At 34.2% G+C, this 15,673-nt stretch overlaps 1 protein-coding gene across 4 annotated transcripts in view; it reads right to left on the reverse strand.

Annotated features, from left to right (window-relative positions):
• Nucleotides 1-15,673, reverse strand: part of Faf1 (Fas associated factor 1) — a 459,740-nt gene that overhangs the window by 341,648 nt on the left and 102,419 nt on the right. For 3 of the 4 annotated variants that reach the window (XM_063236491.1, XM_063236490.1, XM_063236493.1), the window contains one exon: nt 5,147-5,193. In XM_063236491.1, the coding sequence (XP_063092561.1) occupies nt 5,147-5,193 (47 nt within the window). Of the gene's footprint in view, nt 1-3,894; nt 3,950-5,146; nt 5,194-15,673 lie in introns of those variants that run through there. The other variant, XM_063236492.1, reaches the window with a different exon arrangement.

Raw genomic sequence — 15,673 nt, forward strand, 5'->3', positions numbered from 1 at the left:
TAGGAAATGATACCACTAAGACTTCCTAATAAGAATGAGGAGATCTCAAAATGGGAGAGGTCAAATGGCAAAATATAGTAAGAAAAGGATTCAAGCAATTATATTAAAGGACAAAAGCAGCAATCAGAAGATTCTGACTTGCAGACATCTTTAGAAGTGTTTCACTGAATATGGTACTTCTAAAGAACAAAATTAAAGGTTAGCCCATTAAAATATTATAAATATTAAAATATTACAAATATTAAAATAGAACACAGACCTGTCAGTCTAAATCTTAACTTCAGCAATCACAATAGAGATTCACATTTACTCCCAGTGTTTTCCCACACATGTTGTTTCACAGACATAAAAGCCCTGGATTAAATAAGTAATCCAATTACAACAAAGGATACATATATATTGTATGTATCATACATTTATATTGTAATTTTTCTAAGAAATTCCCTACAAGACCTCGACCTGTGCTACCCAACATACTGATAAAAAGGAAGTGTAAGGTTTTTAGGGAGGTCCTACATTCTAAACCTGAAATTATTCTAATGCTTTTGGATTTTACAAAAGTGTAAGATTACAACATAAAATAAAGCTTTTGCCCTTTTATTCACTGCAGGTTCAAACAATCAGCATCCCCTGCCATTACTCCTCAAGCTCTGAATATGAAACAGAAAAAGACACTCAGTGGCTGGTAGAGATCGTATATACTGTACTGGTTCCCCAGCCCATGGAGTTAGGGTTACTTGCAAATGAATTTGCACAACTTTTTATTCTCTGTACTAATGTGCAAGTACTGTGATAAGCATTTTGCTTTCACCAGAGTATATAGCATACTTTCACTGTCTTTTCCTAGAGTTTATGCCAGTTCTGCTTAGTCTCACAAAAACCTTGTCTGAAGAGATTTTGATCACCCAGATGTTCCAAACAACATGACCTTGATAATGAGGACTGAAACTAAAGAACAGAAGTAGTAAGTATTTGCATGCTTTAATATGACAAATGCATGATAGAGATTAGCATATATACGTATCATAAAAATACAGGGACTTTTAGACCTTGATAAAGTTTGGGGGGATCCAGTGATCAAAAACAAGCCAGGCAAAAAGTCTGTTGCTTTGCATTTCCCATCAATAATGAACAAACAGCTAAGTCAACAAAGAAAGAAAAAATTTACAATGGATAGAGAAAAATTAGATATGTAAAATACATTCATACCAATCAAAATTAGACTGCTAAAGCACTATAGCCTCAATCAAAGATATGCCTTAAAAATAGTAGTGAAACAAAAGCCTCCTGGTAGAGAAAAGTTAATGCTGCACCACAAGGTGACTATTTCATTTAGGAGAGACAGACTGAGGTGTAAATCTTCATCAGATCATGGGCAAAAGTTAATGACTTGAAGCAAATAATTAACTTAAAAACCGAAAATTGGGTGAAATCAAGTCTAGGGAAGAGATAATGAAATGAATCTTTTAAAATGGATACAATATGAATAGATTTGTTTCTCAGGTGACTGTTCCTATAAACTGCCCACTGAGGGGGAAGAAAAGAAATTATTCATTAAATAGGAAAACAACAGTGTGGAAGACTCTATGAAGAAATCTATTTAGATGTAAACTTCAACTAATGGAAGTATTTTTATCCTTACTCAGCTGTCTTCTACAAACCACTCAGGCCCGTGGAAGGCAATTAACAAAAATCAAAGAAATCAGGAACTCTGAATTTTTTTAAAAGTCTGTTCGTGGCAAAAATCCACATTTATTTTAGAAGTAAACTTGTGGTCAATTCAGACTTTTTTAATAGGTATTTTTCTAAACCAGAAAACCTGAACATTGATCAAGGTCAAATCTCATCTTTTCTGGATGTTCTCAATTATTAAACAATGGATGAGGAACATACTGTTCATGTTTATGGGCTTTAAACGAGTTGATCATTACTAACTGTAAATAGCTCGAATTATATTATTAATTTATAATGTTTTTTTGTTTTGTTTATTTTGTTTTTTGTTTTTGGCTTTTTGAGACAGGGTCTACTATGCAGTTCACACTTTCCTTGAGCTCACTTTGTAGCCCAGGCTGAGCTTGAACTTGCAATGATCCTCCTGCCTCAGCCTTCTGAGTGCTAGGATTACAAGCATGTGCCACTTCACCTGACTATAAAGTTTATTTTTTTAAAAAATAGTACTGGGCCAGGGATTTAGCTCAGTGGCAAAAGCACTTGCTTGGTAAGTGCGAGGTTGCAAGTTCAATCCTTAGTACAAAAAAAAAAAAAAGAGAGAGAGAGAGAGAGAAAGTACTTCCTTTCTGAAAAATAACTGTCCTCCAAAATAGTTTGATATGAGCCTCTGTACAATATGCTGAATAAGACATTAGGAGTAGTAAATACACATGCACATACCTGATGTTTACTCGTGAAATGGTTTATAATTATGAATGCATAAACTACACATATCACACATACAATATATTAACTATATATTATAAAATGAACTAAGCCTAGCAAGAGCCAAAAGACATACCTATATATTCCTGAATACATCATCATTAGACTGTACCATATAGTCATTATCTCCACCTGTAAAACTAGAGATAATAATGTCTACCTTTACCAGCTTACAACTAAAAACAAAACTGTTGGATAAAGATACATAATATGAGAGACATAGTTTGATTCAACAACATTTTTACAAAAGACATACCATACTTTCCAAAGGAAAAAATCAAGACTTTACAACCTTCTACTGTTGGGATAGTGGGCAAATCTATGTAAATTCTGATTTTTCTCATCTGTGAAATATGCACATTTATCATTTAAGAGTTGTATTTAGTATTAAATGAGGGAAAATGTCAGTTATTTAGCATAGTACCTTAAGCATTAAAAAAAAGTTAGTTTCTGTCCTTGGACTTTATGAGTTCATCAAAAATCAGTCCTACTTTAGGATTCACATAAAATCTGATTTTAAGAAAAGTTATAAAGCACAGAGATATTTCTTCCTCCCTCTCCACAAAAATTTGTGTTTCAATAACTGACCTTTTTTAGACTGTACATAACTAGTACAAGTTTTATAATCCGTGGCCAAAAGAAGTATTAACACATCTATCAGTGCTGTATTTAATTACTGCCTATCAAAAACTTTGATATCCTATGAGACTATTACACAATACAGTATTTTCTTTATAGTATTTGATATCTCTCTTCTCTGTTAAGGTATGGACCAACAAATTAGATACCATTAGATACATGCAGACTATATTCAACATTATAATAAAAACTAGACAAACAAAACAATGATCTTTATAAGTGCATGCATATAGCATTCCTAGCATTGTATCTTCAACTTTCAGTATTAATGATTATACAAGCATCTCTTTTCTTTTCCTCTAGCCAATGGACACAAAAGAAGAACTTTCAATTATGTCAAATTCACAATGATTTTGAAGATAATGAATACAAGGAAATAGTTGAAACTTACTAGATATAACTGACTTTGCTACACAGGCATGACTCATTCCTTTTATTTAAAAGAAGAAAACAAAACCAATGAAAAACCACTGTGGTCAAATTTAAATCCAAAACATTATTAGTAACCACAGTATCAGAAAATAATTTTTACTGAGCTTTTAGTCATAAAATTTATTAAGCAAAAAGCATCATCTGTAATGGAAGAAGAATGTTTCAAGGCAAAAGGAAACTTCTACAGTTCACTCAAAGCAAATGCTATCCTTGTGAGAAGTATCTAGTGTTTACTCATGATCTCACAGCCAAATTCACAAGAGTTTAGCACAGCAAAAATTCGGTACAAAAGTAGTAGTGATAACACTCAACAATGAAACTGCAGACACATTTAGCACTTTGCAACTTTCTAAAGTAAGAAATTTTAAAATAAGCATGAAAAAGTACCTGTAATTAACTGTCTGGTTTGCTTTCTTGATAAGAGCTTCAATATAACTGAGTGCTTTGGAACAAACAAAAAGAGCTAGTTGCAGACTTTGGAAATCAGCTATATTTACCCTGAATGAAACTCTTTAAAAGAATTTTTAAAGAGAGAGAGGAGTATAATACACTTCACCTTAAAAATAATCAATAAGCATGGTCAAGTACCAAACAGAATTTTACTTCCATCCTAAATATGCAGTTTCCTATAAAGTATAATATATTTTATAGTTCGGCATGAATTTTTTAACGTTGTTGCAATGGCACTTTTCTTCCTCTCCAAAACAACGTTTGTTCCTACTCTGCTGTTTCTGCTTGCCTCATCTGCACTTAAGCAGATCATGCTTCAGTAACTTAGAAATCCCAGCCACTGAAACTCAAGCCAAAGTTTGAGCTGGGGGTGGAGGGTGTCAAGTAAGTAAACTACAACTTGGAAAGGAGAATGTTTTCACCTCCTGTGACTTTATACTGTGTTCTTTTAATCCAGAATCAGAATCTACAATTTTAAGAAAAACTATTAATATACTTTTATGTTTTACAGTCTGTTACAGTCTCCTTGGTCTTGTCTCCCAAATTTTATCTTCTGGCAAAGACACAAACCCACTAAAGCCAGTCCATATGTTAACACTGGACATTTCAGACAAAATTGCTCAGTGCTCTGGGAAGTTTCATAATTAAGGGCTTATTTAACTACTGCATGTTATCAGATGATTTAGAAACCAAAATGAGGGGGGAAAAGATTAAGTTAAGCTTGGAGATAAAGCCTGAATAGATGACAGTCATACTCTGTACAGGCTACTGAGCAAGTCTCATTTCCGTAGTTCCAATCAATGGCTCAAAACAATTCAGTTTCCTTCATTCTATGAATTAGAAGATGATCTTGAAAAGCTCTTTTTATTTTTTTATTATTGTTACTAGGAATCAAACTAACAATCTCAACACTTGCCAAGCAGCTGCTGTGCTGCTGAGTTATATTCACAGCCCTTACAAAGCAAAAGACAGTATTACTGAATTTGAAAAAATATTGTGAACTCAAAAGTTTGAGACTTTGGGGAATTAAGATAATTAACAAAAAAAATCAAAGAACAATGACTATATTAATGAACTTCCACAACAAAATTCAAATGCTCCACTAAAAAGTAAAATAGAAAACTTAACAACTTTCTCTTTTTCGTCCTCTGCCAAATTGTTATCTTATTAGTAAGCAATAATAACATACCTTTGTAGAATGCCATTTTCTTGGGGTATTACACCATTGATAGCTGCCTGCAAACAAGAAACAAGAATCATTTAAAGAAACAGCTAACTGTCCAAGGGGGATGGATAATATTATAAAAAGAAATAAGCATACTTCAAAATATTTACATAAATGTTACACTAAATATTTATTTAAACAAAATACTAAATATGAAATACTGTTTCCTTAATGATGTAAAATATTCTTTATTAAATGGTTATTTCTTGATAATAAAGCAATGTCTTAGAAAATTTTAAAACATGCATTTGGCATATACTACCACCAAACCTTGAGTCACAAAAAGCTTAACTCACAATCCTCATTCAGGCAAAACACTCACTAAACAATGTTTAAGGATGCTGCAACAAGTAAAATCAGTACCTTAAACTAACCTTTTTAATATTATTTCCTTCATCAGACTGAGAGAAACAAGATATAAAAGTAATAGCCAGGCGTGGTGGCTCACACTTGTAATCCCAGCACTTGGAGGCTGAGGTGGGGGGATCACTGTGAGTTCGAGACCAGCCTGGGCTACAAAGTGAGCTCAAGGCCAGCCTGAACTGCATAGCGAGATCCTGTCTCAAAAAAAAAAAAAAGGTAATAAATCAAAATCTCCATTGAAATACAAAACAAGAATGAAATTCATTTTTTTCAGTTACAATCATGAATCTTAATGAGAAAAAAATCCTGAGAAACCAAAGAACGGAGAGGCAAAAGTTATTTGATAAACCTAATACCATAAGTATATCAGGTGACAAAAAGAAGCAGTATTACAGGAAAAGTTCCCTTATATAAAAATTCTTAAAACTTGTCTCTAAGCCAGTAAGTCATCAACTGGTAAGAATATAGGACAGGTATGGCATACCATGAATGTTTTTGAAGGCTACTAAGAGGCAGGTTGTCAAAACCTGGATTATGGACAACTCACTTGAGTTTGAATGTCTCTGAAAACACATACACACACACACCCTTTCCCAACTCTGCCTTTGTACTATACCAATTTCTACTTCCTTCTCCTTTCCCATCCACTTAAATGTGAAAACACAAGAAGAAAACAAAAACACTTAATACTTTAATGTTTTATCAGCTGCTAGAAATCAACTGCCAAAAGAAGTTTGTTTATTTTTTGACACATTAACATTTGGCAGAGGTGGGTCAAGTTTACAGTGGTATACTAGTGAACAGACATAAAGCAGAATGTAAGATGCTTATTAATAAATTTTGAGAGCTATAATGTTCCATCGACAAAACTCAAATCAATCAACAGATTAATGAAGTAGATACCAACACTGATGGCTCATAAAACCTTGGCATTAAGCAAATACTAACTGGTTTTAAAAGCCAAAGATTCACTAGAAGCATCTAGACCTTGTCCAGGAAGATTTGGAGGTGAGGCCTGATAAGAGTAGGTGGGCCACTGAAGGAATACCCTGTAGGGCAGGGTTTTTCTTACTCTTTATTTTCTTTCTGCTTCCTGGATGCCACAGGACCAGCTGTCCTCCACCAGGCCCTTCTGCATAACACTTCTACCTTGGAGTTAGCTGAACATGGACTAAATCCTCTGTAACCATGAGCAAAAATAACCCTCTCCTCCTTTAAGGTGCAGGGGCCAGGCATTTTATCCCAGCAATGCAGAAGTGACTAATACAACGATGCTGAAAAAGAAATAAAATTACCAAAGTTTGGAAAGGCTTTGGCTCACACTTTCATTAGGGAATGCCAAACAGAAACTAGGCCAGTAGTGGCAGACCTATGGCTTACATGTTGCAGTGGGCTGTTTGTTACCACTGAAAGCGCTAAAAGGTTTGTCATCAAGGATCTCATTTAATTTGATGACCTCACTATATTAACTGAACTTCGAGTCTGTTTTTGCGTATGTAAATGAAATAAGATTATATCCTCCTCAGCCAAAATAGGCCTTGCTTTTTGTCCCTCAAAAGAATAATTTATTCTGTTTCTTATGGTATAAAAATATGCTCTGTTGGTAATGCCCTTCTGTATTTCAGGGGAGGGGATCTGAGTAAATACTAACATCATAAGTGATGCTTTTGTTGAATATACTTTCTCAAAATTCTTTCCTGGGCTGGCAATGTAGCTTGATGGAAGAACTTTTCATGCATAGTACATATAAGGCCCTTGGTTCAGAACCATCCATAAAATTCTTTGTTGAGTAGTGATGTATCTAATTAGGTTTATTCTCAAATGAAGTCTTGTACTCCATAGTAATTAACATAATAATTTACAAAAGGCTAGAGAAACAGACTGTCCTTCAAGAACACAAAGTCTTGGCTTAGAAAAAGATTAGAGAAACAGATTTTTGACTGGGAAGTAAGGAAAGCTTCTAAAGAGAAAGGGCATTGATCTGGACTTTAGAAGCAAAGGAAAGTTTCAAATTGGCTAAAATTTGAACATGTTAATTTTGAGGTAACAGTAGGACATCAATTAATTAAATAACAACAGTGCATTATTAATTCCCAACTATGTAACAAGCACTAGTCTAGGAAATAGACATATTGACAAACACAAAATTCTAGTAAAAACAAAATATAAATATATATGTAATTTAACTGTGAGAATTCAATTAATACTCAAATGGAGACAAAAAGTAATTTAAAAACTCATAGCTAGGTTAAATAAAGTAACATTTGTTTAAAAACAAATTAATGAAGCCCCAGAAATATTTCAATTTTCTGCATTTGTAAGCTCTCTTCTTCAGTGAAAAAAAGACAAAGAATCTTTAGAAACTCAATAAAAACAAAATATACAAATGGAAGAAACAGAGAGAAGACAAAAGAACAAGAATATATTATAGTGGGAGCAAAGAAGGAACTGTAAAGAGCAATAGACAAAATTGAAAAATGTAAAAAATAGTCTAATATATGTGAAAATAATAAGAATTAGGTCATAAAAGGCTAAAGAAAACAGATTAAAAAAATAAAGTATAACTGATTCTTGCAACACTAAGGGTAAAAAAGTGACTGAAATAAGTTTTGGGGATTAAGAATTACTTATCATTTCCTTAATGGTAATAATCCCATTAATAATGGTCTAAGGTGTTAAAAAGTTAAACCAAAGTTGGTAGTTCAGGAGTGGAAAAAAAAAATTATTATCCCATACAATGGAAATCTTGAGGGAAAAGGATACAAAGTTGCCAAAACTTAGAATTGTATACACTTAAAACTGTATTGCTACTGTATGTAAATTACTGACAAAATTCGTTTAACAAAAAAGATAGGAAAAATGGGCAAGGAATTTTAGAAAACACAGGCCCCTTTCTCCCCATTTAGGGCCTGATACAGAGCATTCCCAGCACTGGGTATAGCAGACAGACAACATTTTTAAACCTTTGAATTTCTGAAGTTTAACCAATATGCAAAAACAAATTTACTTTACCATCATTAATTGTAACAACAGAAAAGTAATTGTAACAACAGAGCCACAATGCCCACAGTCCAATTCAAGCTAGTGAGACATCTAGCAAAGGGACAGAAAAAAGTCCCCTAAAAAGAAACAAAGGCATCTACAGAGATTGACAGGTTGACAGCGCCAGTACTAGGAATCTGAGTACACTCACCAGCAGATGACAAGAAAGACTTTGTGTTCTTGAAGGACAGACAGGACCTCATGGTTGAAGAAATGGTGTGGACCCTCACAAATAACATAAGGAAAAATTTAGAGACAAAAATCACAACACTTGAACTGAAAAAAATCGAACGAACTGCAGCAGCAGAAATGAAAAGCAAAAAGTAAAAGATTTAGCCTCACTAAACTGGTGGAGAAGAAAGATTCCAAAATAGGTAAGGATCCTGAAAGCTTGACCTTTAAAAGAAAACTAGTTGAGCTGAGCAGAAAATTAAGACAAAGCTAAAACTCACAATGTGGGCCAAGGTAAGAAACTACCCCAAAATTACAAGGTCAAAAAAAAGTATAGAATGCAAGGCCCTGAGTTGGATCCCCAGTACCCCTCCCCCCAAAATATGGGAGGAGCTTCATGCAGTAATGGCAGATGGAGAAACTGCAACACCCAGGTAGAAGTTTTCTGAAAAGAAAGGATAGAAGGCATAAAATTTGTTGTCTTGTTTTGATCTGTTTTCCCTAAAATACAGAAAGGATAGATATACATGTAGAGATTCACACATAGGAAGAATTTCTAAACTATTTATGGGAACAGATTATATAATATACGATGTAATGAACAGATACGCTGAAGAAGAGACACTAAGAAACACAATGCTAATTCTGTAGCATTATGATATAAAATCTAGCAATACTATAATTCACTGTTCAGAGTGATATTAGTCCAGTCCCTTATGTTCAATTTCAGCATAGGCAAAGATAAAGACAGCTACTTCGCAGAGAATGAGAGACATTATGGTAGTCATTATTGACTTCCCCGAAATCAGATCTTGAAGACCTAAAAAGTCTTCATCAACCTATAATGATTTGATTAGTTCTATAATGTTCAGTATATATTCAATGAGTGTGAAGACGGGGACAACTATTTGGAAAAAAACTAGAGACAATAAGATAGAAAGTGAAGATCTCCAGTGGACTTGCTTAGAAATCTGTGTTTTCTTATGAACTGTTTTATTCTGTTTTGGCATGTTTAATCTTACCCTCTTTAAGATAAAAAAACAAGTGTGTAGGACTGATAACCATATTACTAAGTTTTTGTTGGGATCACTGAGCAGAACTGTTTGCAGTGTCATTATTTGAATATCACTTTGCATGCTTTAATTTTGTAACTTGAACAACTATTTCTAAGATGACAATATGTAACTTATCAACTAGTGATTTCTTACTATTTATTTTTCTGAAATTCTGTATTATTTCTACCCTTTTTGGGTTTTTTTCCTCTTTAAATTAAAAAAGAAAAGAAGAAGAAGGCATAGACAACCAAGCCAGCAAAAGAAATGACTGACAAAAGAAATCTTGAGGACTCAAAGAATAAAAGAGGATGTTGTGAAAAAGGAAGACTTAAGAGATAAGGGAACTGTCCTGACCCTGGCTGCAGACTTCTCGGCAGAGAAGCCAACAGGGTCACATCTTCAGCATTTTGACAAAAAATGGTTTTGACTCAAAATTTTCATGTAAAGGTGAATTAGCATTTAAATATGATGGTGAGGGGCTGGGGATTTAGCTCAGCGGCATAAGCGCCTGCCTTGCAAGCAGGCAGTCGTGAGTTCGATCCCTGGTACTGATAAAAACGAAAAAGACAAAAAAAAAAAAAAAATGATGGTGAAATAAAGACATTTGTCGACCTAGAGAACCTCAGAAAATTTATCAGGCAAAAGGCTTTTATGAACCATTTGCTCAAAATGTTTTTGCACAGAATGCAAATTCACACCAAGGAAGAAGACAACATGGGACACAAAGAAAAGAGGATAAACATGTAAAAGCCTCAAAATGTTTAGCCAGAGACCCAGCAGACAATGTCCTGAAATTCCTGTTCATTAAAGAGGCGAAGGTTACTAGGCCTGAGGGGAGGGGCTTAGTGTCTTCAGAATGGAAAGGAAAAGAAAGTTCCAAGAAGGAGGATCAGGAAGAAGTGGCTAGCGGTGGATGGAGAAGAAAATTGTGGGACAGAGGAGGAAGACAAGGAAGAAACTTGAAGGGAAGGAACCTCTGGGACAAAGAAGGAAAAAGAAACCTGGGACGAGGAAGAGAAAGAAGAAGAAAACTGGGGGAAAGAAGAGGATGGAGAAGGAAACTTTGAGATGGAAGAGCAACAGGAGGGGAAACTAACTCAAGAACAGACAAAGAGGAAGAGGAGGAGAAGCAGCAGCAGGAAGAAGTAAACCCAAGCACAGAGGAAAAAGAAGCCTCAGCATGGCATGAGGAACTAGTTTCTAGTCATTCAGTTAGGGAAAGGAAAACTTGGGGTAGTCCCAGGAGATATACAACACTGAGGAGGAAGAACAGGAAATAGCTGCTTCTAGAGATCAATGAATTGATATAGCCCCTGCACCCTTTCATTTCCACTCTTTCTCAAAATCACTGGAGAGAATTTCTGATGAGCACAAAAACCATTTATGGGCAAATCTGCTCCATCAGGAGTTATCAAGTTTTTAGGGAAAACAGAAAAAAGACTCTTCAAACAGAAGAACTGACATTCAAAGGCACAGACTCAAAATCTAGGAAACAAAAGAAAACTTAAGAAGAGTAATCAAGATTTTCAGAGAGATACAAGAGAAAATTGAGAATATAAGTAAATACAATGCAGCTGTCTTGGAAATTAAACATTCAGTAGATGGCGTTCACAGCAGAGTAGGTGAACTCAAGAAAATAAATGAGTAATCTAGACAACCAATTGGAAGAAGTATCTAAAGATACAATGAAAATGTTCACGCAGCTAATGAAAAATGAAAAACTATGAATCAGAGAGGATAAATTCAGAAGCTCTACCATCCAAGAGATAAGCATTCCAGAAAAAGATACAAAACAGAATGGGGCAAAGGATATAACTGAAAACACAATTGAAGAAAACTTTTCAGAGCCAAGGAAGGACTAAGTCTTGAGGTTGTCAGTGCACATCAAAATCCCCTACAGAGTCAATGAGAGAAAACACTACTTGACACATCTTGGTGATGATCTGGAGCTCCAGTCAGAGGAAGAAAATCCTGAAGGCTTCCCCAGAGGGAGAAGCCCACAGAGAAAAAAGAATCTGGCTAACAGTGGACTTCTCACTGAGTAAGCTGGATGCTAGATATCAGTAGGGCAACATCATTATAGTCCTTCACAAGAACAGCTTCTACCATCAAATCTGGTATCCAGCCAAACTGATGTTTGATTTTGAGGGAAAACAAGGATAGTCTTTGATACTGATAAATTTAAAAGATTTGTTTCCTGTGTACTCTCTTTGAAAGAATTACTACAGAATGTACCTTAGGAATGTACTTTATCAATCTATGTTTACTGCCAAAAGCTTTCCCCTGCCAATGCAATCCAAGAAGTCAAAGAGTAAAAGATTATTGCATTCCTTCCAGTAGAGATATAATGTTTTGTTTGTTGATTTTTTGGATTGTATGGGCCTCTATGGAATATAGAGAAGGTAATGTTATTATCTGGATACTGTTGTGCTATTATTCTATCCAACAAACATTAACTCCAGCCTAGGACAGTTCTGCATACTGTTGCAGCATTTATGAATAAGACATAACCATACTATTCTCACAGTTTTTGCCCTGAGTATAATGCCATCATATCAATGAAAAACTCTAAAGAAATTCATCATTCTAAGGTTTTGAACTATGAAAATTTCAGCTTGAATTTCATTAGGATAATATTAACCAAATGAACTATAACAAAGAAGCCTTTTATTTATCTAGTTATAGACATGCAAGTAAAAAAAAAAAAAAAGAAAGAAAGGAAAAATAATAATAAATATAAATGTCTACACCAAAGTGGAGAATTCTAAAGAAAGACTATGGGATTATGGCTGTAAAGTGGCACAGCCTCACAAAGATTTAAAAACATTTTCTCCTCTCTGGGTAAAAAGAAAAAGCATTTTGCATAAACAACTTAAGTTTTCTATAACTAACTGACCAGTTTTAACAATCTGCCACTTTATTAAAAAAAAAAATCTGCCACTTTTAAATTAATTCTCCTAAAATGTCTATATAATATCTACTTTCCAAATATTTTAATATGGTACCCTTCTCCAAAAACTTTCCTCAAGAATTACACTATATGACTCTAAAGCTGGAAACTATTCCCTTATTAATGATTTCAGCAGAATAACATGCAGGGTGCTATAAATGCAAAACAGTGGAAATCATCTGAATATCAGAGCGAAAGGTAGAAAAGAGACAATATTTAAACCAAGGCTCAAAACAGAGCTCTTCTAGGGAAAAGAGACCAAACTGAGAGCATCATAGAAGGATTTATTTCTTTTTTCCTTCAGAATGCAGCATTTCACTTATACAGGAAGCTGAAAGTAGTTCTGTGACTTCAGCAAAGATTTGGATCAAGAAAAATACTGAAATTGAAAGAATATATAACGGATTACAAGAGGTAATATAAAGGCATTATAAATTTTGCTTAACCTGGAGATAATGGAAAGCAATTGTTCCATCTAAAATGTGCCATTCAATGTCTTTTTTTTTAAGGGAAGAAATCGCTGTGATTAAAGAAAGGCCACTGAAAAAGTAAAATATTTCAGACCTACCATAAATAGGAATCAATTATATGAAAAACTGGGGGAAAGAGAATATAAGAAGAAACTGCATGTACTAATATTATAAGACGGAAACAAGCCCAGGGTGTTTAAAACTAAAAGTAGAAAACAGTGACAGAACAAAAATTTCCTGCCATACAAAGTTAAAAGAATAAAGCCAATATCTAAGGACATTAACTAGATTTATTCTAACATCACTCTTATTTTAAAACTGAAATCTTATGAGACTGAGAATGACACAAGAACGTCCACCAGCATCATTCATTTCAACATCATATAAGACATGTATGCTAGTACAGTAGGCAAGAAAAAGAAACACAGAAATCAGGAAAAATAGTAAAATATTAAAAACAAGTTTAATAAATGAAGATTGTACTATGATGATGTTAACTCTCCCTGGATTTATCTTCAAATTCAACATAATCTTGATTATAATCTTAGTAGATTTTCTGTGGAAATTGATAGCCTGACTGTAATATATACAACTGTGCAAAGATCTGGAATAACAATGACCATCTTGAAGAGGACAAAGTTTAAAGGCTACACTACTAGATTATCAAAACTTCTGTAAACCTACAATAAAGAAAACAGAATAATAGGGATATAAGAATACACAAATAAACCAATAGAAAATAGTGAACAGTTGAGAAACAGGTCCACAAGTGTAGGGATTCTTGATTCATGACAAAGATGTCACTGCAGAGACGTGGGGGGAAAATGCTATTTTCCATAAACAATACAATGAATACATCATAAAAAGAAAAAAGAACTTAAGTTCATCTTGCATCCCTCACAAAAATCAACCTCCCATGAATTACAGCTCTAAGTAAAAAGGCAAAAGCAAGGGCTGGGGATTTAGCTCAGTGGCATAAATATCTGCCTGGCAAGAGCCAGGTCATGAGTTTGATCCCCAGTACTGCCAAAAAAAAAAAAAAAAAAAAAAAAAAAAGGCAAAAGCAGTTAAGTCTTCCTAAAGAAAACAGAAGGATGGTAAGATTATTTCTTTCAAAGCAGGATCCAAAAATCAAAGAGAAGATTAATAAACTGAACTACATTAAAATTGGTCATGTCTGTTCATTAAAAATGCCATTAAAAAAGCACTAAGGCAGACTACAAAATGAAAGATCTTACCAACACCAATAAAGAAATTCTTTCTAGAAAATACGTACAGCTCTTGTAAAATTAACAAAAGCAGTGACAAAAGACACACAATCCAATAGAAAAATATAATTAAAAATTTCAAATGGGCACTCCACAAGATAGCACTTCTAAAGGGCCATTAGTAATTAGAGAAACATAAATTAAAACCATAAAAGATTGGACAAAAACTAAAAGTGACTGACAAGTACAAGCAAGAATATAGGGCAAAGGGAACTCATCATACTCTCTAGGTAAGTGAACTATACTGAAAACTACTTTTATAAAAAGGTAATGTGGTATAACCACGGTAGGGAGGTAAAGGGATGGAGAGGAATATTTTGTGAGAAGTTATATTCTAAAGTCAAGGCAAATAATAGAACCAGACTATACAGAAACGTCTGTTGTTCAATAGGGTAGAATATACCACAAAGAGTAGTTTTGCTAACTAGTTGTTCAATGAGATTCCACAATTTTGCTTTCACAGCATTATCTACTAAAATTTATAATATGTTGTAAACCACAAATTAATTCACCCCAACTTAGGAGTATTATAGCCTAACAGTGCTTACACTCATCTGCAACCTTCTTTAACACATTCCATAGAAGAAAAACTGACTTGTTTGTCACAGTAACTAGGAAATAGGCTGCTGCTTAGGATTAAAGGCAATCAAAGGCAACAGCCCTTCAAAAAAGTCTCTTTGTCTCCCACAGCATTCTGTACTATGAACAGAAACATTAGTAAACCAGGAAACTACCCCAACATTCTTTTCTTTTTTCCTATTTCTTTTATTTCTTCTAAATCTAGGCAGCTATACTGCCTTTTTGAGCTGCTAATTACTGACAAACTAAGAGCCAGCATTTCAGTTGTTTAAACCTCATGAACCACTTTTTTCAAGTAAGAATAGTAAGAAGAGTATAAGTATCTAAATAAATGTGACCATTAGTCCTGATGTGTCAACTTCATTAGATTGAGAATCATCTATCAGAATGGTAGTACAGTATGCTCCTGAATATGTCTTAGTAGATGAGGGAGGTATGGCCTTGGCTGTTCCTCTTGGGAACTATTTCTGTTTTGCACTCTGGTTTCCAAACTAAGAAGTTTTGCTCTGCTTTACCCTTCTGACATACAGTTCCTGCCTTAGAGCCAAGTGACTATGGACAAAATTTCTCTAAACTCTGAGCTAAATTAAAAT

This window comes from Cavia porcellus, unplaced genomic scaffold (genome assembly GCF_034190915.1).
Source record: "Cavia porcellus strain 051 isolate PalLab524CR breed Dunkin Hartley unplaced genomic scaffold, mCavPor4.1 scaffold_25, whole genome shotgun sequence".
In the NCBI taxonomy this organism is placed as follows: domain Eukaryota; kingdom Metazoa; phylum Chordata; class Mammalia; order Rodentia; family Caviidae; genus Cavia; species Cavia porcellus.